The sequence below is a fragment of the Elgaria multicarinata genome, chromosome 2 (genome assembly GCF_023053635.1).
Source record: "Elgaria multicarinata webbii isolate HBS135686 ecotype San Diego chromosome 2, rElgMul1.1.pri, whole genome shotgun sequence".
Taxonomy (NCBI): domain Eukaryota; kingdom Metazoa; phylum Chordata; class Lepidosauria; order Squamata; family Anguidae; genus Elgaria; species Elgaria multicarinata.
The window spans coordinates 72,716,353-72,740,263 of record NC_086172.1 but is presented as its reverse complement, the minus strand read 5'-3'; the positions used below and the strand labels follow the sequence as shown (position 1 = coordinate 72,740,263).

The 23,911-nt window shown below is 42.2% G+C and overlaps 1 protein-coding gene across 11 annotated transcripts in view; it reads left to right on the top strand.

Moving 5' to 3' along the window:
- BIN1 (bridging integrator 1) overlaps positions 1-23,911 on the top strand; it is a 504,124-nt gene that overhangs the window by 406,440 nt on the left and 73,773 nt on the right. For all 11 annotated transcript variants that reach the window (XM_063116713.1, XM_063116716.1, XM_063116722.1 and 8 more), the window contains one exon: positions 17,311-17,391. In XM_063116713.1, the coding sequence (XP_062972783.1) occupies positions 17,311-17,391 (81 nt within the window). The remainder of the gene's footprint in view (positions 1-17,310; positions 17,392-23,911) is intronic.

Here is a 23,911-nt window from a genome sequence, read left to right as displayed (position 1 = left end):
GCTTTCCAGTATAATCCTTTCAATACCTTGTTCCTTGGTCCGATTTGTTTTTCCTTTGACTCTCTCTCTTCCCCCCCCTGCCCCCACGTTGCCTTCCTTTTTGAAGACTGTTCACTTTTGCTGGCAGCTCGCCCAAAAGTACTTCAGAAGAACTCTGAGAGGTGGGGGGCAATTGTGGGACAGTACTCCCATCCCACTGACTTCAGTGTGAATGAGCACTTCCACTGGAGAGTCTGTCTTCATGGCACTGCTTCGCCCTTTCTTCCCCCTGAAATCCCACGGTATCACTGCTACGGGAAATCATGCCAGCAGGGAACGTTGGGCTTTCTGGCCAGCCGGATACTGGAACCAACCCACCACCACCACCCGGGCCCTCTTCCCGGGCTTCCTCCATCCCCAAGTCTCCCTCAGTTTCACTTACTAGACTGTTTTTATTAAATTTGTTCCCCACCTTTCCATCAAATAGTGCTCGTAGTGGCTAACAGCATAACATACTAAGCAAAACACAAAATTACAAGAACATATAAACAAGGCAGGTAAAACATATAAAACAGCAAGCACTTAAACCAATTACAGCATATTGTGAACCGGCCAGATAGCTTTGGTTATTGGGCAGTTGGGATATGTTATAAATAAATAAATAAATAAATAAATAAATATTTACAAGTTTTAATAGTGACATTACACAGTCTCCATGTTTCCTGAAGTTCAGATTAGGGAGATTAGCTTCTAAGCATGTTTGAACCCTGGCCCATGTCTCTTTATGAATTAGGCTCTGAAAGCAATACTGCTTCATTTTGCTGACAGAGGAATTGTGTGATTTATTTTTTTTACATTGAGGTGCTTGACAGTTGGTAGCCAGATGATTCTCTTGAAGGCCAACTGCATATGGAGCATGCAAAAAAGTGGAATAGGAAGCACCAGAACCATCCTGTAATCCTCTTCCGTCCATTCCCTCCTACATTTAAAATCTATAATTAGATGCAATGTGAACAGCCCTAGTAACTGAGGCTTCCCTGAGGGACTGACATTGGTTCAGTGAAATGTCAATGCCTAATTTAGAAAACCAATTGGATACAAGATCACAGGCTTAAACTGTCTTCTTTCTTTTTGCTTGTTGCCTAAGCCCAGTGTTGGAAAAATGAGGCATGTTGCCCATTTCTCTCCCATTCCAGCAACTAGGGACATCCCTATTTAAGAGGTCATAGACAAATGACCTCTTAATGTGTCCTGGGTTTTTTAGTTGTTGATTGTATAACATTGTTTTATTTTATTTACAATATTTATATACTTTTCCCCATTCAAGAATTTTAGAGTGGTGAACAAATAGAATAAAAGAATAAAAACAGAATAAAATCACATTAAAAATACATTTTGAAAAGAAACAAAGTGCAAATAAAACCATTTTATATTTGTATGCAAATGGTTTTATATTACATTATTATATTGTAAGAGAGTTTTAGGTGGTATAGATGTGGATTCCCATTCCCTCTGCCATTTTACACATGCTGGCAAACTGACATGGGAACTCAGTCAGCGAGACTTCTTTTATTTGAGGAAATCCCACTGTGAAAAGCTTAATGGTTACACACTTCCAAAATACTTAAAGCTGATAGATGGTTAGAAAGCTTTAGGCTCCAAGATAACGTACAGTCAAAATGCTACTCACTACAAAAGAAATGGAATGAATGAATGACATTAAAAAGCCTAATGGATTCCCTAAAGAGATACAAACACTGGGGCTATCTTGACGTGGTCTTTGCCCCGGGATGGCTCCGAATTCGCGCTGTTATACGATGCACTTGCAGTTTCGAAGCCACCCCAGGGCAAAGAGGCAAAGGTGCACGGCTGAAAAATTGGGGACTTACCCTGACTTTTCAGCCAGAGTGAGGTCAGCTTGGCTCTTCTGCCGGTCAGTCTTCATTCAGAGCCACTCTGGGGACGTTCCCAGGCAGAAGGTGACCTCCTATTAATCACTGGAAGCTGCAGGAGGGGGAGGGGTGGGCCCAGCAAGTCTAATGGCCACTGAAAAGCTCGCGCTGCCTCCCCTCGTAAGGACAATTTGCTACTAGCATGCACCAGGGATAGTGTGGGGTTTGGTGTTGGAGTGGCCCCCAACCCGGCGCCGTGAAGACAACCCCACTGATATTTTTAGAAATAAGTTTGTTGGATGAATATGGATTCTAAAGCTTGAAGTTACTCTTCCTAAGAAACTTAATAGAAGAGCTATTGATGGAGTAGAAATTAATGGCTTGAATCCTAACCTTTTCCTCTGTTTGTGGAAGGCGAAGGAAGGAGAGTTGTACTCATGATGGAAGGGCCCTTTCTGTGAGTATAACTGTCCTTCCATGAGCAAAAGTTCCTTCTGCAAGCTGAATAAAACATTAGGATCTTAGCCATTGCTTTTAATATTGTATTCAGTTTTCCTAAGAACAGAAGGAATCTCCGGTAGAGATGTGAAGGCCCGGGGGGGAAATGGAAAAATTCGGGGAAAAAACATTTTTTCCCAAAGCCTTTCTTGTTTTCCCCCCTGAAAAATTGAAAAAATGGATAAAAAAATGGATTATGGAATGTTTTATTTTAGCATGATGAATAAAATGTTTAAGACAAGGTGTTCAAATATTTACTTCTCCAAATGATTTCTAAAAACTATGTACAGTATTAGATTATTACAATTGTTGTACACCGAGGACAAGCAAGTCCTAGTTTGCAAACTGAGACTACAATTCTCAAATGCAAGATGCATTTCTGCCTCTAGGGGGTGCTACCATTGAAGCAGAGACTGAAACTGATAGTGATAGCTATAGCTCAGAAAACGAGTCTGATTAAATTTCATGCATATTCATTGAATCACCCCTTTTACTCACTTCTTTTTATGGGAATGGGTGCTTTATGTCTTCTTGACACTGTGTAGAACTAGTGGAGACATTGTCTTTTTTACTAATGTTGATGGTTTCTTCTGCTGTTTTTGTCAAATTGTTTTTTGCCTGCTCCTCATAAACTGGCAAAACGAAAGAGGTTCCTTACAGTTCAGGTGTTCCTAAGTTTGTAATAATTGTTGGAATACACTGTACTTTTAATTTACTAAATGTAATAATTTTATGCCAAACCAACTTGGACATAATTACATTTTATGTTGCTAAAGTAACAAAGTGACTTTCAATCTGTAAAAAGTACTAATATTGCATTTCCCCCCAATTTTCCTAAAAAATCCCATTCCCCCTGAAAAAAAGTCCCCCCCCCCCCCACATGGTTTAAAATTTCCGGAAATTTTACATCTCTAACTTCAGGTCATCCCATGAAGGCATTACTGCAGTATTCCCCCAACCTGGTGCCCTCCAGATGTGTTGGACTACAATTCCTAGCATCCAGGTTGGGGGAAGCTGCAAAGTCACTTTCAGTCTGTAAAAAGTACTAATATTGCATTAAACAAGCAATTGGAAAAATACCAGAAAATTGTTCAGGATGTTCCCTATAATCAACTGTTTAATATTCATTACCTGTGGCAGTAGGTAACAATGGTGTTCCATCTTTTTGCCATTTAAATATTTAAGTTCCTCTCTCTCCCCTTTCCCTGCTTGTGCCTTATTTTTTCCTCTCCTTCTACAACATGAACCTTTTAATATTTTTCCATGGTTATGGCTCCTGAATTTTGAACAGTAGTTAAATTGTTGAAAATGTAAGGTTATAGAAATCTGTCAGTTGCCCTAGGGCAGAGGCAATGTTGCATTTTAATTACAACAAAGTGACTGACTAATACAAGTCTATGGATTGCTTAATGTACTTCTTGCAATTCACCTGCAAGTCAAAGTCATGTAATCTGGTACATTAAAGTCATGTACTGTTACGCTTAATCCACACCAAGCAGGATATTGCACTATGAAAGCGGTATGTAAAAGGCAGGAGCTACACTATTGCTTTATAACGGTGTTGAAGTGCACTGACAACGGTTGGGGCCCATTGACATATACCATATATTGCTTTCATAGTGCTTGGTGTGGCTCCTGCCTTTTATATGCCGCTGTGGTCTCCAACCTGAATTCCAAAGAGAATGTGTTACAACTTGGTAATTTCTGACACATACTATTCAGTATGGCAAAGTGGCTTTCTTTGTTAAAGGAGAATATTTGATTTCTTGGGAGACTTGGCATAGGGGTGAGCTCTGAATGTGTTTGTGTGTGTGTGTGTGACTGACAACCAGCTCCCAACCCTTTAGTGCTATATATCAAGGGAGAGCAGAGGAAAGTTTCTGGAGAGCTGAAAAGAGAAAAGTGCCCATTTGCCTTCCCTCCTTCCTGAAAACTCCCTCTCCCCACAAACTACAAGGCTCCTATCCCAGGATGGCTGGAGCCCTGAATAGGAGCACTCCTATTAAAAGCAACCTTTTATTGTGTGTCCCTACTTGTACTTAGCTAGTTCTGTGAGAGCAGACAAGGAAGCAACTTAAAGTGTCTTGCAAGCAAGAATGCATTTCTTTGTCAATATAAAAATGGGTAAAATTTAGGTATTTGAATGGGAATGATTGTCCAGCGGGTTGGTGCTGTGATGACCCAAAACTCTGCACTTTTGCTGCTGCGTGGCAGTGGTGCTTAATCTTGCTGCTGCTGCAGGGAAAGTATGGGGTTTCCAGTGCCGGTCAAGTCCCCTGTCCTCTACCTGGGCGGATGGCGAGCAATCAGGGGTTGCCATCTGCCCAGCCACGGCGACTCCAAAGTGAAGCTTAGGAGCTGTCTTAACATCATTTTGCGCCATCCTGGCCTCGCTCCAGAGAAAAAAACTCAGGTTAAGTCATAGAATCATAGAATAGTAGAGTTGAAAGGGACCTATAAGGCCATTGAGTCCAACCCCCTGCTCAATGCAGGAATCCACCCTAAAAGTCCCTGACCTTTTTTCTATGCAGCATCGGCAGAAAGCCTTGGCATGGGCATGTTATTGCTACTGCATCATATGATCGATTCTGCACCACCGCACACTCACCTGGGGGGTTTCCAAGTGTTTAGAGAGCCCTCGACTTCAAGGGCGGATGCAAGCAGCTCTGATTTGGGAGATGACAGTACAGAAGAGCTGCAGTAAGTGCCCATTTCTGGCTGGGGCTGTGCCATTTGCTTGGCTGGCTTCCTGAACTAGAGTTGAGATGCTCCTGTCCATCTTCTTGCCTTTAAGGAGGAAATTCAACAAGATATTGTGCTAAGTGGTACATTCTCATATTAAGCACGTCTTCACTTAGAGATAAGTATCTTATATTTCCTCACAAAGTGGGATTCTTTTTTTAAAAAAAATCCCAGAAGTAGAAGCAGTAGCCCAGGTGATCCTATCATCCTGTCCACAAACAGTCTGACTTAACAGCCAGCATGTGGATGTCAGTCTGTAGCCCCTTACAGATGTTCAGTTAGGTACCACATTGTATGTGTGTGTGTGTGTGCGTGAGAGAGAGAGAGAGAGAGAGAGAGAGCACACTGGCCTCATGGCAGTCCCAATTTATACATACTCACTTAAACATGGCAGTCCCGATCTATACACATTCACTGAGAGCCAGTGTAGTGTAGTGGCTAAAGTGTTGGACTGGGTTGGGAGATCCAAGTTCTAGTCCCCACTCAGCCATGAAAACCCACTGGGTGACTTTAGGCCAGTCACAGACTCTCAGCCCAACCTACCTCACAAGAAACCCAAGATGGAGTACATAATCCTCACATGGATTATATACGCTACCTTGGTTTTTTTGGAGGAAAAAAGGCAGGTTATAAATGCAATAAATAAATAAATAAAAATATCTGAAAAAATATTATGCCAAGGTGCAGAACCTCTTTCAGCCCAAGGGCCAAATTCCATTTCGGACAAGTTATTTGGGGCTCCATTCTAGTGGTGGGCATGGCTGAAAGTAGGAGGGGCAAGGTCAAATACAAAAAACCCAACCACCTGCTTATTTTAGCTTAAAGCTATTACTGCTAGCAACTAACAGGCATTTAGAATGGGGGAAAATGGCATGAAAACGGGGAAATCGCCAAATGAGGTGATGAGGAGAAACGGGTGAGGGCAAGGGAAGTGTTTTGGGCCTTGGCCCTCTGGGGTCCCCCAGAGGTCTGGATTTGACCTTTGGGACTGAGGTTCTGCATCCCTGTCTTATGCAGTGGCCAGGATTGCTTAGAAGGATTAACTAGGAACATAGGAGTCATGCCATGGGCCCATCTAGCCAAATTTTGCTGACACTGACGACAAGTGGTTCTCCAGGGTTTCAGGCAGGATTCTTTCCTATCTCTACCTGGAGATGCCGGGGATGAAACCTGGGATCTTCTGCATGAAAAGCATCTGTTTTTTTCACTGTGCTAGGGTCCTCTCATTCATATTCTGCCTCTCTCCCCCTGCCCCACTAGCCTTCCCCAACCTCCAGATGTTTTAGACTTCAATATCCATCAGTTCCACCCAGCATGGCCAATTCCCAGAATGCTGGGAATTGTTGTTCAAAACATCTGGAGGGTACCAGGTTGGAAAAGGCTAATATATACCAATATGTACATGTGGGCAGTGGGCTCTTTTCAGATACTTAAATGAATGTACTCGATTAGGAATGCAGCATGTCACCATGTTGCCTCTGCCCCTCTGCCATCTGCATTTGTTTTATCCCTGTTGAATATCCTCCAGGGTCTTGGGTTTCTAGGTAGATAGAAATAGATAGATTTGAAATCTGGTGTCAGCTGAAGACTGCTGACCAGACCCCTTGCTTCCTTGCTTCCCTTTGGTGACTGTAGGGTTGGAATTTCTGTTAATGTTTTTGCACCATGGCCACCCTGCCCGGTTTGCCTTTGGTCATGACCTTTCCCAGATTGGAATTCAGCCTTTGGACTAAAAAGGTTTCCCCAACCCTGTCCTAGATGATGACCATTGTGGGTAAAAAGAGAGGCTCTATGGAAGCCTGTGCTGGAACATGTACTGAAGAAACATAACCCAGTATATTGGAGAATTCTAATCGCATTGCAGCCATGATGACTTGTATATCTTTAAAATGGGGTTAATATATATTCATTTTCACATTATGTGGGTGATAGGGAGCAATTTCCAGCTCTCAATCTTATTGCTGCTCTTTGGAGTTAAAAATGTTGAGGGCCAGCTCCAGGCCTCTGGGAAAATAAAGGGTGCAGGGGCAAGAGAGTGTGGATTATTTAGCAAATGAAATGCTACCAAATCATTGGTTCAACCTTCCATTGCTGCATGTCTGTGGTTTTCTTCTCCCTTTCCTCCTCCTCCTCCTCTTCCCAGGCAATGAATTCCTGTCGTCTTTTTCTCACTTGAATAACTCCTGAGTGATACATTGGGCTTGTGTTAGGCCCTTTTCATCAACCATCTTTGTGTGGGCTAATATGCTCCATTAATAGCTGTAAAGAGCCTGAAGTTTCCATCCTAACTAACTATTTGGGTTTGCAATGATCTGGCAGATTAAGCATGGTGGTGTTACGCGGGGAAGAGGGGGAGAACAGAACACCCAGTCGCTGTCTGGGAATAGTCTAATATTTGGCACCACCTGCACTTCTCTAGGGGCTGGGTGTCATCCAATGAGCTCATTGTTTATTAACAGCTGACATGGATGCATGTTGCTGGTGTGGCAGGCATCCTTTGCCATCTGCTGCTTCAGCAAAAGTTTTTGTACTGAAGTATTCACTTCGAGGTCCTGCCTGGACCTGATTGGGATCCATACGCTTATGTGCGAAGGTCGGCTGAGTTCTCCCGCCTTGCCTTGGGTTGAGTCCCATTCTGACACTCGGGGGCTGGGAGCTGCCTCTTGTTAATGGCCAACACCACCTCTCTCTTTGCTTTGGTGTGTGCACATATTTCCTCCCTCCGTCTGAATTGGAATCATAAGGCAACGGCTGCTGATGCTAGAGCTCAACCCTCTGCTCCATGATGTGCCTTTCCATAAAAAACCAGTCGGTTTTTAATGCTTTATGTGTGTATGTTCTGTGCTTTAAAGTTTTAAATTTTGTATACTTGTTTTTACCTCAATTTTAGAATTTCTGTAAACCGCCCAGAGAGCCCTGGCTATGGGAGCGGTATATAAGTGTAATAAATAAAATAAATAAATAAAAAAATGATGAGCCTCTTCAAGGGATTTGGAATGTTGTCTCCAAATTTTAGGAGTGGATTCGGGCTAGGAAGCTCTTCCATGCTAGAGATAATGGCAGTGGGGGCCATGAGAAGGGATGGCCCTAAATTCTGTGAATGAAGCAGGGCGATGGTGCGGTAAAAACCTCACATGGATAGCTCTGAAGGTTCAAAGTACTGCCGCGTGGATGTTCATAATATAACAGTATTTGACGTTTTGGAATAGTTTGTGTCACTGTTTGTGTCACTGTTGACTCTTCAGGCATTTTGTGGTTTAACTTCGCCTTGTGGGAAAATTTTGCCTTGAGAGCCAGTGTGGTGTACTGGTTAGAGTGGGACTCAGGAGATCTGGGACTTGGAAGATCCAGGTTCTCATCCCCATTTGGCCATGAAGCTCACTGGGTGACTGGGCCAGCCCCTGGGCTCTCTGCCTAACCTACTTCACAGGGTTATTGTGAAGATAAATGGAGAGGGAGAGGATCAAGTATGCCATCTGGGGCTCCTTGGAGGAACATGTAACAAATAAAGTAAATAAAATAATTTCACATATTCCCTAGTTAGAACAAGGCTTTTCAGCATTTGTGTACTGTATATGTTCACACACAGAAACTTGCCTGCATGGAGCATCAGTATGCATTCTGATCCAAACACTGTAATAATGCAATTTCTTTGTAGGAATCGGGTCATGTATAAAGCAGCCTTGATTCTGCATCTCTTGGAATGTAGAATTACAAGAATTGGTGTAAGATGTTTGCAAATAAGATTCACAATATTTGTTTATTACATTGTTATCCCGCCTGCCATCGCTCCTTCCAAGTAGCTCAGGGCAGAGTACATAGTAGTCTTCTTTCCCCTCACTTTCTATCCTCATTTTTGTCCCCCACCTCCTTTTCAACAACCATATGGGGTAGGTTAAACTGAGGGTGTGTGACTGGCTCAAGATCACCTAGGGAGCTTCATGGCCAATTTGAGATACAAAACCTGGGTCTCACCAGGTTCTCATTGGCCTGGTTTGCACATAAGTTAAAAAACGTTTAAAATTGTTTTTAAAATGATGGGTTTATGGGGACACTTGGCAGGATGCCTGCCTCTTCCACTTTAGTGCACAACCCATGATTGATTCCTTCATAGGTTGTGCAGTGAGATGTGCAAACCCAGACTGAACAACCCAGCAGTTAACCAATCATTTGTTTTTGGCATAACCACTGGCTTGTTTAGCCCTTAAATAACCCAGTGGTCTGGGTTCAGACATCACACTGTACAACAGACAAAGGAGCCAATCATGTATTGTGTGTTAAAGTGGAAGAGGCAGGTGCACTGCAGCTAGAGGTCCTTGTGATATAGGGCGGGATATAAATGTTTTAATAAATAAATAAATAAATAAATAAAAATAGTGCCCATGCTGTCATTATAAATAAAAATAGTGGGCTGTCGTTACGTGCGATTGCGAATAGCCGCATTGTTTTAGTGTAGAAAGAAGTCACACATCTTTGCTTAACTCTGAGCCAAGCTAGATGTTATGTTAAATATGCCTGTGCATCTAATGCACATGTTTTTAAAATGCAAATAGCAGCTGCTGAGGAGTGGTGACAGCTATCAGGATCACAGCAGGCAGGGGAACTTAACCATGTCTTTCCTCTTTGCAATTGCTCATCCAGAGCTGCTATTTTGCATTGAGCGGAAAGTTTCCATTGATGCCAGTAGGGAATTTCCTCCCAATATATAGAGCAGCGTCAGGATAATGATTTTATTCAGAATTGCAGCAGGGAAGGAAAGAGTTAAAACTCTCCCTCCCTGCTTGCTGGAATCCTGATAATTATGTTCTAATTTTCAAAAAGATGGATATTAGATGCAAAGTCTTATTTAATCTCATACCTAGTTTGGCCTTTTCCTGCCGTGAGTTAATTCCAACTAATGTGAACTTTTGCAACTTCAATTTTCCAGTATTGCCAATATGTAGTAATATATTGGGGGTACAAATATCAAATGCAGTTTCATTTAAATTTTCACTATTCAAAGCTGACGTAGATGATTTGAGCTCTGATTACATACTGAAAAGGACTGAAGTCCATTTCAGAGACGCTCTCAGGGGCTGCTTTCCAGGATGGATGTGGCCAAAGGCAAAAGTGGGCAGGGCCAAAACACCAAAAACAACCACATACTTTAGTTTATGACAGCTAAAAGATTGCATAGATTGATATATCACATCAAAAGAGTCAAATCAAACTCCTAGAGCAAATTTAGCAAATTTAGACCTGGTTTGCACGTAACAACAACCCAGTGGTTTAAAAATGGGTTGGCATACACAAGGGGGAGAGCATACCCTTCTCTTCTGCTTTTGCTCAGCTACCCTGCTGAGCATGACATCTGAACCCAGATGATTGGATTGTTTAGGGGCTAAACAATAATTGTGGGTTGCTGATCCAATCATAGGTTGTGGAGTAAAGAGGAAGAGAAGGGCATGTTGCAAGCAGCATGCTCATGTGTCCCTGTTTTTAAAACAATGCGTTGTCATTATGTGTGAACACTCCTTTCGCTGGGCCTCTTGGAAGAAACTTCATAATTCCATCCACAACTTTAAAGTAATCAGCATACTTTAAATCCAATGGGATTTTTTATTTTTTGCTGTAGATCACAGATCACTTGGTGGGCAAGTGTTTGAGAAACCCAAGTCTAAAGCCTTTTTTGATTGTACAGAAATAGTTGTACAGCTCTTTAGATCCTGGGTACTATTTGTGATAATAAAAAGTCTGTACCCCATGCTAGTTATTATTGTACCCAGATTAAATAGCAAATTTAGTTATTTGCCTTTCAAAGAAGCTTTCAATAAAGGACCAGCAATAAAAGGCGTGCGCGCGCACACACACACGTCAACCTCATTCTTACACACACAAAGTGATACTGCAGTGTAAACCTTGACAGGTAATGATGTACTGCTTTGGAAAAGTGATTTGAAGGCTCTTTTAAATATGTGTGTGGATAAATCTTAATCTTCTCAGCTTGTTCAGGGGATGTGGGAAGCAAAGGGAAAATGACTCAGCAGACTGATTCTGCATAGCTGCTGAGTTTACCTGATTTTGCAACCTTGGAGAAGGTCACAACTGATTGTGATGGATAGAAGTGTGTGTTACGTTTGTGACTGCAGAGTTAATTTTCTTGCAACTGGCAACAGAACAAGGTGGTCAGGTAGTAAGGATATAAAATCTCTGGAGTCCCCCCTTTTCTCCCCCCTTTTCCCCCCTATAGAAATGTGACTTTGATTTCTTAAGTATGGTATGACAAACAATACGATGTGTAAGGAAATATCCTCCGAAATGTGCAACATGCATATATTACCTATCATATGAGATATGTATGACACACTGTATGTAACATTATCTCTCTATTATACACACACACAACACACACAATTTTAAAGCATCAAACAGCATTTCAGACAAGTGTGTTCTGGATCCCAGAAGAATACAGTTAATCACTTAAACAATTTAGCGATTATTGTAGTGAGTAACCTAAAGCTATAGTTTTGCACAAACAAAACATTTTGGCATCCATCATCTTCAGCTGCTCTACTATGAAGCACAGGGTATAAGGTGAGAGTAGTCAGTGGAGGCTAGTGGCTCCAATGTCTGTGGGGCTGTGAATCTGCTCTGGGTTTCAGTCTGAAACAGCTAAAATCCCCAAAATAGGTTCCACACTTGGGTAGCTCCCTTATTGTTCTGTCTGATACCCAGACTGACTGATTCACAGTTCCACTGACATTAGAGTTACCAACCTCCATTGAGAATAGTAACTCTAGGGTTAACTGCTTCCCCTACCCCCACCAGCCATCCCTTGCATAAATCATGCCACATCCAAGCATTATCTCAATTGTATTATGCAGGCGTGAAATCATCTTGAAACAGAACAATTTTATGTTGCAATCTTGTGTACATTATTTTAATTTCATTTATTTAGCTTTTTTGCATTCTGCCTTTCCCCTGTAAGGAGCCTTCACAAAATCCACCTAAAATCATAAAACCAATAGTAAATAAAAACTGAAAAGGGTGCAAACTGAAGATTCTTAAAAGGACCTTATGCTTGCTAATAGCTGAATGCAGCTTGTAAGGCTGATATTCGGCTCTGAATTGCTTCATGCTGTTTTAATCATAGAGTGTCATCAAATGAGCTTTTTCTCACACGCTTGCTACTGCCCACTCGCATCCTTTAAATGATGACGTCCGTCTCCTGCGTGCCTCCCGCTCCTTCTACTTGTTTTTCCATTGCAAAATAGACCCTTTTTAATCTGTCTTTTTTAAAAAAACAAAAACAAAAAATGAAACTTGCCACCATTTCCTGCTGCATGCAGGAAAAGTGGCATGATAAAATGGGCCCCTGAATGGGCCACGTGGTCGTTGCTGCTTCCTCTTTCTCTCCCCATGTAAAGAGACCATCGCTATTGCGGGACAGCAGCAGGAGGCCATAGCAATGGTAGGGAAACGCGAAAATCCAACCGTCTGATGATGATCTCACACTATTGCCCCGCTCGTGCTCTTCGCTCCTCTGATGTCATGTTTCTCACCTGCCCAAGGGTCTCCACTTCCCTTGCTCGGCTTCGTCCATTTTCTTCGGCTGCCCCTTATGCCTGGAACGCTCTTCCAGAACATTTGAGAACTACAAGTTCAATCGCAGCTTTTAAAGCTCAGCTAAAAACTTTTCTTTTTCCTAAAGCTTTTAAAACTTGAATTGTTCTGACTTTTATACTGCCTGTTTGGTGCATTCTCTTACCCTCCTTATTGCTTTATTATGATTTTATTAGAATGTAAGCCTATGCGGCAGGGTCTTGCTATTTATTGTTTTACTCTGTACAGCACCATGTACATTAATGGTGCTATATAAATAATAATAATAATAATAATAATAATAATAATATCAAGAAATTCTTCTTTCCTCTTGCTGCATATGCCCACCAAGGTTAATAGAGCTGCACCTAAAACCTAATGGTGAATTGATAAATTTTCAATTAAAAGGATGGAATTAACAAGTAGAGAAGTAGCAAACTGATTTAATGTTTTCAGAGAATGGAAAAATGTGAAGATTTCCCTCTTAGTGCTGGGTATGATGGTATGATAGAGATATATAAAAATAAAACTGGTTTGCAAAAAAGAAATGTGGATAAAGGATTTGCTATTTCATATAGTGTCCTAAATGAACATAAAACCAATGTAAGATGATTGAAATGAATTTTAAAATTATTTTGCACTGTATATTGCCATGCTCTCCTAAATTCAACTTTTTAGCTAAGTTTTTTAAAAAAAACAATTAGCGAGAGAATGGATGCATTTATTTTTACTTATTTATTATATTTATATCCCACATTTTCATCTTGCAAGGAACCCAAAGCGGCTTATATGATCCACCTCCTCCTCTCCATTTTATTCTCACAACAACACTATGAGATAGGTTAGGCTGAGAGTCAGTGGCTGAGTTCGGACGACACACTAATCAGTGGTTGTTTCCCATTCTGTTCCTATTACCCACCCACTTCCAGTTGATTAGCGTGTCATCTGAACTCAGCCAATGACTGGCCCAGAATCACCCAGTGAGCTTCAGGGCTGAGTGGGGACTAGAACCCGCGTCTCCTGAATCACAGTCCAACACTCTAACCATTATGCTACAGTGACATTGGATTTTCTGGAATACCATTTGAAAGTATTCTCTTCTAGCTGACAGCCCTGACACTCTGAGCCAACATGGCTTCAGTGATTAGACTGGAAACACCTGATGCTAGAGAAGTGGCTCTATAGCTGGTCAGTGCCTTGGATGGGAGATTACTGCAAACCCCTTTCTTTTCCTCCCCCAATCCTTTGCTAATTTGCATACACTAACTTACATTCTCATACATTTGCAGCTGCCTGTTTATCTAGGCACTGTGGCTAAACTCAACTCAAATGAGACCTTGATCAGGCGCAATTCCTCCCCCATCTCCAAAGACTAGGCTGCTGTATAACAGGCGTGGTGGAAACACAGGTTGGTGGCCAAGTGCATATCACATTCCCTGCTAACATAGCCTCCTGTCTCTCCAGACTGGTGGAGTTCTGAGAGCTCCGATTTCTGCAGAGGACAGTGCTTAGCTAGCCACCCACTCAGTGATTAAACACTGGCCATCAGTGATGTTTGTGCACCCTTGGGTATAATGATACGCTGAAACCTGAGCGCTTTATCATGCATGTTGCAATGTTACAGAGATCAGCTGTTCACATGGGTGTGTGAGCATCTATGACTAAATTCACAATGACAGTGTGAATTGAGTAGGAATCCTGATCTATCTCTAATTATAGGGTTTGTGGAAACCAAGGACTCTTAAGCATGTGAGTGAGGCACATTGTCAGCATTGGGGTCAACGGGAAGTCCTGTATGTACACATTTTTCTTCTTCTTTCCAAGAGACTCTTTAAAAGTATGATCTGGTCCATGTGGCAGCTTCTCAGACCTGCTAGCATCATTGGTTATTGTAGTACTGGAGAAAGCTTTGGCTGTTTTATTGACTAGGGAGGTTTCCAAACAGCCATGCTAAAGCAGCCTAAAAAGACTGGTTGCATTTAGACAATTGGATTGGAATGACCAGGGAGATGTCTATACAGCTTCTTTACCCTGACCTAAATGCGCAGATTTGCGTTTCAGGACACATGACACAGCCGTCCATTCACTGCAGTGCCGGGTTTTTAACCGGATAATGTGCAGATTTGTAGTTGGATCAATCTTCTAATTTACACCGCATTATAGTTATGTGTCCTTGGGGGAGTTAAATTGCATTTTGAAATGTGGGCATAACTTTGAGGGCAGGACAAAGTGATTGGCCGATTCCCCACCTTCCCACCTATCGCATTCTCCACTGGCTGCCTCGTTCTTTCGCGCTATTTTCATTTAGAATTATATGAATCTGCAGAGGTCCGCAGATAGAGCTTTTAAAATTAAAACAAAGAGGGGGGAACGGGCAGCGAGAGGGAGGAGATGTGTTCAGCCCTCCTCTTGCATCTTTGTCTGCTGCCTCGTTCCTTTCCCCACTGGTTTTCCTCATATATGAATTGGCGGTGCTCCACAGATAAAGCTTTTAAAATTAAAACAAAGAAGGGGGAACGGGCAAAGAGAGAAGAAGATGAGGGTTTGCTGCCTCGTTCCTTTCCCCACTCGGTTTTCCTCCTATATGAATCTGCGCAGCTCCGCAGATAAAGCTTAAGCGTTCTGTAGCTTCGTATGTGCACATTAATAATTTCAGCTCTCCTTCCTTTTCATGTGAATGGAAGAACTTAGAAGCTTCTACTTCTGTTTGGTGGCAAGCCATAACCTGTTGTTTCTGAATGCAGCAAACAATAGCTTTCCGGAGGATCCCAGACTGATAGTTTGGCAAATTGTCTCAACGCATCCACTGACTTTGGGCTGTTTCATGTAATTTGTCAGAAAAGCTGGATTTTTTGCCAAGCGTAAACGTGACTGGTGGCTAGTGCCAATTCCAACTCTCTGATATATGAACTGCACGATACACGTACGTGTTGCATTAAAATATTACCTTTTTCAGGTGCACCTGTAAAATATTTTACATGCGCACCTAAAAAATGCCACCACTCAAAATGCGTGGAGCAGCCTTTAAGAACATTGGGGGCAGCTAAAGCAGCTGAGATGCACGGCAGCTGTTACTTAACAGTGTCCTCCCTGCAGCTCCACCCCTGCAATCGCTCAAGCCAGACAGTTAGCTATGTAGGAAACAGAATTGTGTTGAAGGCAACTCCACCTTCAACTACACACTTGACTATGTACAAAGAGTGTTAAAAGAGAATGGCTGATAAATGAAGTGCCTTGATTAAAGCTCGCTCTGCTAGGAATGGTGGGTGAAGTTCATTGTGACAAAGTACTCTTGGTGCGGAGAGAGGCCTGGCTGATTGCCACGGTTATTCTAGTGGCAGTATGATGACAAATATGACAGGAGTCCACCCGAGATTACTTCTCCTTCTTTCACAAAATACCCTATTTTGTGGGAGGAGACGCACTGAAGTTTCTGTTGAGTAGGCTGACCATGTGAAAAGGAGGACAGGGCTTGTATCGAAGAGGGAATTTCATTTGTATGCGTGCAGCACCTGGAGGAATTCCCTCTTCATCACAACAGTTAAAGCTGCAGGAGCTATACTAGAATGACCAGATACAAAAGAGGGCAGGGCTCCTGCAGCTTTAGCTGTTGTGATGAAGAGGGAATTTCACCAGGTGCTGCATGCATAACAATGACACCTGCTGAAATTCCCTTTTCTATACAACTGTTAAAGATGCAGAAGCCCTGCCCTCCTTTTCATATAGTCACCCTACTGTGGAGGGACCTGCATAGTGGGAGTGAAGATGCTTAGAATCATAGAATAGTAGAGTTGGAAGGGGCCTATAAGGCCATCGAGTCCAACCTCCTGCTCATTTCCAGCACTCTGTTCACACAGTGGCCAACCAGCCATCGGCCAGGGATGAACCAGCAGGACATGGTGCAACAGCACCCATGTTCCCCAGCAACTGTTCTTGTTGACTCCTCTCCCTTTCCCTGCAACTCAAGAAGAGCAACTCAAAAGTTCTGTATTTAATAGTTATTTAATACTTCGTTAGCTGAGATCTTCTAACTATTAAACACAATGGATTGTATCCAATGTTCATCTAATTAAAGTCCCATTCATCCATAGCTCAGTGGAAGAATGCATACCTGGCATGCAGAAGGTCCCAGGTTTGATCCCCAGCCTCTATAGGTAGGGCAGAAAAACACCTGCCTAAAACATTGGGCAGTCAGCGTGGGCAATACTGGGCTACATGGGCCAGTGGTATGATTCAGTATAAGGCAGCTTTCTAAGTTCTTCAGGATACAAGTGTGTATCTATGATGCAGGAGAGAGAGAGAAAAAAAAACTATTTGAATTGCAGAGTTCAGGAACAGGCTAAAGAGATTTCCCCCACGTCCCATAGCGATGCTATGAAGCTGCCTTACATGGAGTCGGACTGTTGTGTCCTCTTTCCCAGTACTGCCTCCTCTACCTGGCAGTGATCATCCAAAGCAGATGGGTGGCCACTGTGTGAGATCTTTGCAGTTCGAAATGCTTGTGGTTGAACCTGGGGCATCTGCTTCTCCCCAATCTTTCTTTTTCTGGCAGTAATGTTTATACCTGGTGATTTTGTGGTTTTAAAGACTCTTCTCTATTCTCTTTTTGTGTGTGTAGGTCCTCCAGAAACTTGGCAAAGCTGATGAAACAAAAGATGAGCAATTTGAGCAGTGTGTGCAAAACTTCAACAAACAACTGGTGAGCAACTTTAAAGTGATATCATTCTACACTATGAATTCTGAAAACCCAGAATGTCCTCTCCCCCTGGGCTCAGTATTTCCTTGAAAGGCTGATGGAATGAGATATAATTTACAGGGGCAAGGGAGGGTGGGGAAGATGGCAGCAGAAGGAACATGTGGTAGTCCACCTTCAGTATAAGTTAGTGTGTGACCAGAACACTACTTGGCCTTGTTTAGCCCTGTAGGGGATGATTTTCTAGTATTAAAATCTCTACCTACTTGCCATCTTGGAATACTTGTTGAGTAACACGACAGACGAGGGCCTTCTCTGTAGTGGTGCCACAACTCTGGGATGGCTTCCGGATTGAAATTAGTCAGGCTTCCTCTTTACACGCTGGATTTCAATTCTGGACTGTCTCTCCCCTGACAGCCCACAATTCCCAGTTAGCATGCACTGCTAAGAGTCAGAGTTTCCTTAGGTTGTTTAGCTCCTTTCATTTGCAGCAGGAGCGATCAAGTGGCAGGAGCCAGCCAGTTCGTTTGCCCCTGTTTTAGCAGCACTCCACCCATCACCCCCACCCCCAGCATTTAGTGTAAATATCTGTCCAAACATAATGTACATCATGCTAGAGTGGCCATGGGTCCTCTTTTACAGAGGACAGGCCTTCATTTGAAGGGCTATCAGAGAACTGTCCTCTATTTAAAGGCCTGCCCATTCCAAGTCCAGTTTAAAGATAAAAGAACTATCAAAAGAAAGAGCTAGGCGTTGAAATTGCCTGTTAAGAGCACCTGGACAGTGGACTGAGCAAGGCACACAGGTCACCTGGTCACAATTCTTCCACGCTAGGGTGAGATATTCTGTATTTTTATATAAATTGTAATATCTATCTGTGCATTTTTTTTGTACATCATTGACCTCTTTTTGGTCCTCTTTCCACCCTAATTATGGCATAATCATGTTTGCATTCTCCGTCTTCTCTGAGAAAGCAGATCGGCCCCAGACTGTTCCCAGAATTGTGGCATTGCGCTTAGGGAAACTTGAGCACCAAAGAAAGTTGATGCTGTGTGCACCAAGAGACCCTTCTTTGTTCAAGCTGGCGCGTCCCAGAAAGGATGGAAATGGCTTCTAGGCATCCACTGAAAAATGGTCTGCTTCTTTGCTGCATTGCTGTGAAGTCAGGCAGCTGTCTTTGATTTGCCCTAAGCTGAGAGTCTCCTTTTGTACAGTCAACGCAGGCACATGGTCCGCTGTGAAAGAGGAAGGGCTATAAAATTAGCCTTTTCTCTCACCGCCCTGCACTGCCATCTTTTTTTCTTATTCCTGAATGGAGAGGGGGTGGATCTTGTTCTAAATACCTTGTATGTCCATTCAGAGAACTACGAGCATGCTTCCTTTCATCCTGTGGATGGCACGAGATCTGCCTCCGTCTTTGCTTAGAGGCTGACTTCGCTACGTGACACACAAGCCGAACACAGCTTGCTTTTTTGGCAGGGGTACTAACATTCCGGTGGTCCCAGGCACCTCTGCAGATTGATGGGCAGCACAACTGGGTTTGGTCAGGAGGACGAGGAATATTCCTCTTCTGATGACCTGTATCAAATTACTGTCCTTTGCACTACTTCCTCAGAATAAGCTGTTAATTTTACCGTGGCGGGCAAACGTTGCACATCGCTGCATGCTGCCTTTCACCATTTTTTTTTTTTTTGCCATTAGAGTGCCCCACCCTCAATCACCAGTGCTGTAATACCTTTTATTAGGACCCACTAAAATGTTTTGAGTTCTCAGAGAACTCTTCTTCAGAGTAGATGTTCAGTTAAAAAAAAAAGTGCTGGTGGGGATAATGAACCCCTCCCCCAACAGTCTGCAGGGTATGGCTGTGCTAAGATGCAGGATAGGAGGAGATAATGTGAAGACTTAATTAGGCTAGACCATCTATGCCTAAGCAGATTTGAGGTTGCATCGAAGGCAACAGGGGCAGAGATGCAACGGCAGTTCACCTTTTGAAAAGATAACAGCTAGTAGTCATTTGCATCTGTCTCTTGCACTAACTGGAGCACACTTGTAAGGCCAAGAGCAGAGTGGTAGTCCTTATATTATCAAAGTGGCAGATTCATTGTAAGGGCTACCATGATTTTGTTTCCTTCTGCTCTCTGACTTACAAGGGACACCTGTGTACATTTCTTTTGCTTTTGGGTTTTATCATCAAAGCAGCCACTTGCCTTTGAAATGAGGAAACTCCCTTCCCCACCCTGGACATATGAAACTGCTGTATACTGAGTCCAGACATGGGCCCATCTAGTATTGTTGACATTGAGCTGGCAGGGGTTCTTCAGGGTCTCAGGCCTGCCTTGCCCATCAGCTGCAACTGGAGCCACTTAGCTGGAGATTGACTTTCTAATTCTTCATACAAAGCAGGTGCTCTCCTGTCACTGAACTGTGGTGCTTCTCCAATCAGGGAAATTTCTAGGTTTGAATTGGGATCCTTGTCAGCTGAGACTGGGGCTAGCAAATGGAACTACCGCATTTGCACTTGCATTTATATATGTAAGTGGCTGTTGAGACCTGATGCAGCAAAGTGCGTGAACTGTGATCAATGAAGGCCTATTTCAGCCTTCCCAAACCTGGTGTCCTCCTAATCATCAACCTTTAGGACCTAATGTTTTGGACTTCAACTCCTATCAGCTCTAACTGGCATTGCCAATGGTCAGGAATGCTGGGAGTTGTATTCCCAAACACATGGAGGGCAACAGGAGCCTAGTTAATACTTCGCCCCCTTCTGTGCACGCATTTTGCTCTTTAGAATGCTTTACATCCAATTTTAGTAAGCCAAGTCAGGATGATTATCCCTGGTTTGCAGGGCTGGGGGAGGTCTTAGGCTGTTCAGGGAATGGGCAAAATTTCCACCAAGGACATTCTTGTTCATAGCTTGTTCTCTTTAGCCGTTGTACTGCATTAACATTTAGTTCAAAGCTCACCCAAAGCCCAAGTATGGTAAAATGATAGAAAACAATATTATCTAAGCTGCAGCCCTATCAGTGTTATGATTTTAAAAAATGTTTGGTCAGCAGAGGCTGCTACTCCCACATCAACCTTCCCAGATGTTAATATCCTCTGCTGAGGCCCTCCTTGGGTACCCTCACCATCTGATATAAGACTGACAGTAACCAGGGACAAGACTTTTCAGCTGAGATACTCCAGTTATACGTAAAATTATCTTCCCTGTTATCTTTTAGGCTCCAGGCAAACACTTTTCTTATTGATCCAGGCTTTTAACTCCCTCTTACCTTCTTGTCAAACGCTGACAAGTTTGTTGTATAGCATGCTCTTTTATTTTAAGTTTAAGCTTGTGTGTGTTGCATTTGTTTGCTGTTGTTGTTGTTTTTACCAGTTTTTTAAAATATACAGTATAAACTGCCCCGGAATGTATATTATGATGAGTAATATAAAAATCTTCTAAATGAAATTAAAAATAGGCTGACATTTATTCTTACCATGCTGTTTTAAGAATTGTTGAGGAGATGCATGTGGATCACGTGAATTGTTGAAATGCACAATATGCATTATATAGCTATAATGTATATTGTGCATTCCAACAGCTATATATTTGTGTGATTTGAAATACACTTGCTCGTGGATGCTTATCAAGGATTAATCACGGTGCTGTTCATGGCATTTACAATGTGACACTAGCAGTTTCTTTGCTGCTCTCTTTGTGTGTAGTTATATCTGGAGCAGCTTAAATGCTGTCATTTTAGAGGGAAGCATTTTTGGACTGCTGGCAGAGAGCAGGTGTGCTGCATATGCAGAAATTCCCACTTGTGGGCGTTGTTGTTCGGGAAAGTGTTGATGCTAAAAATAATTCCCAGCGTGTTCTTTTGACATACTGAGGGAGTTGTGGTTGAGCCTTCCGCACTAGTCAGTGTCTACTGTGCAAGAGGGAGTAAAAATAACAAAATGCTAGGAATGATCCTGGACATAGTCACCTTCTGGCCGAGAAATTAGCACCTGAAAAGAGCCTCCCCTGAGCAGAAGAATAGCTCATTCGCTCTCTACAGGTAGTTTAACTAGGAACAACCCAAAGTTTATAACCCAACAACAAACCATGATTTCTCTTTCTGGGTTTTTGTGGTTCACAACCCATAATTAAACCAATGTGCAGGGTTTGCATATAACAACGGTCCACAATTCAACAACCACCCATACTTCCTGTCCATCCTCCACTTTGAGGCATGCATTGTACCAATGATGAGCCTCAATTTTGTGACTGATGAGTGGAAGATTTCCAGAAGGGAAACGTATCTGTCAAAATAGCAGATCTTCTGTTCTCAGGAATAAACTGAGCCCTCATGTGAATGACTGAATAAACAACCATATCCTTCCTGCTCATTTTCTTTCTTTGTAAAAACTGGGTAGGCGCACTAGCCAAGTCACTGAGGGGGCAGGCATCCTCTGTGTCAGTCAGCGATGGGTGATGGCTGTGAAATGAAAGAATGGTGGCAGTAGTTTTGCTGTTGTCCTTTCCCTCATTCTTATGTGCCTGTGTGTCATAGACAATCCAAAGCTGTTCATAGTTTGTTGGGCTAACAAGACCAATGTTCATGTACTTCTATAACTTGCAGAGTAATGCACAGAATCCATTGAAAGGTGTATTTACAAATCCTTACAATTTGCTATGCAGCAAAAATTGAATATAACTAAGGGCAAGTTTAGACAATGAAATGGATAGTCATCCATTGTAGACCAGTGAGCCTGTTCAGAACATGGTTAGGCTGCTAACAATTTTGCAGCAAAAGGCCAGTGAGCGTGTTTAAACTGTCGTTATTAGACACCATGGTTAGGAAGGGTTCACACAACACACTAACACATGGACGATAAGCCATAACATTTAGCTCAAAATGATTAACCACTGAGGCTTAGCATGTTGTCTGAACAGGGCCAGAGTTTTATAGCGTGTTCTAGCATGGCTCCACCTTTTTTTTTATTGTTTCTGCCTATGAAAGGCAAGCATCACTTGCCATGTACTGGCTGAGGGAATACATATTAACATTATTATATTATAAATGTATTGTCATTACTGTAATGACTTGACAAACCTGAATAGCAACATATTATTGTTTGTATCCAATGTTAATCCTACTTAGTTAAGACCCATTGAAAGGAACGGGAATTAAGTTCAACTAACACTTAATAGCACTTCCCAAGCTAGGAAGTGCTATGGAGGATGTTTTGGGACTTGTTCTGAAATGACTGCTAGCAATCTGAATATGTGAATAATTTAAGGCCAAATACAGAATTTTTGATTAATAAGTGTTAAAAATGGGTTGGCTACAGTATCACTTCCTATGGTATAAATTCACTATTGCTGAGAAAACTTGTTTGCCAGATGCAAATGAGGGATTACTGTACCATGAACTGTGATGTCTCTTCCAAACTTTTATACTGAAATATCTCTTCCATACTGAAAAAAACAACCTTGAGAAGAACCTTGGTGCAGCAGACCAAAGGTCCACCTTATTCATGTTAGAACTAAGATGATCAAGTACCTTCACTTCCTATTCTATTATCTTTACTGGTTTGCTATTGGCAGAATCTCTATATTAAAAAACAAGCTGAAAATTAATCTCAATATCCCTCTGCTCATTTTATAAGATGGTTTGCCTAAACATTGATATGGTACCCAATAGGCAAGTATGTTTGCAACTTTCATGGTGCTAATATAAAGAGAGAGAAATAGATTTGGTTGGGAAAATGTTTTCCTATCTCCATTTTCCTTTTAGTGAAAAAAAGTGTACAGTTAACCTGCTAATACTGTAATAATTTTTCCAAATGCAGAATGCAGATGTATTCATACAGGTGTACATACCTCAATAATATTGTCAACATGATTCACAGATAACTTTCTAAAATAGCACTCTACTACTTGGAACCTAGCTGCATTTGTATGTGTTCCTACTGCTATTGGTGTATCATGCAGGCCAGTCCTATGCATGTTACTACAGAGTTCGGTTGGGATTATTCTCAAGTAAATGTGCCACAGTCCTGCAGCCTTAATTGCACAATCAGTAGGGAATGGATTTTTGACTGACCTCATGCCATCCCAAGTTCATCTTTGATCTCATGAAGCATTACTTGAACTAAACAGGATCAGGATGCAGTGGTGGTAGCAAATAATTCCTTAGGCAGTTTCCTTCCTGTGAAGGAAGTTTTGCTACCTCAACAGCTGGGGTGGTAGGCTACATATCAGAAGCACTGTCTATGTTGCATAAAGTGCAGCTCTTGGAGCATAGTCGTAGCAGTAGCATGGCCGCTGTCTAGTTTAGAAAACTGATTATAAGGATGAATATTTGGAAGAGAGAAGGGGATCATGGCAGAAACATCTATTCAAAGCTTGGTACCTTCTGAGGTAGATGTTCTCTGTGTTTCCTCTCTTTGAAGTCCCCTGTATAAGGATAAGAGAAAAATGGAAATACAGTATCATGTATGAGTTTGCTGTAAGACGAACAATCATTTCCTGCATCCTCCCTTTTGAAAGTCCACA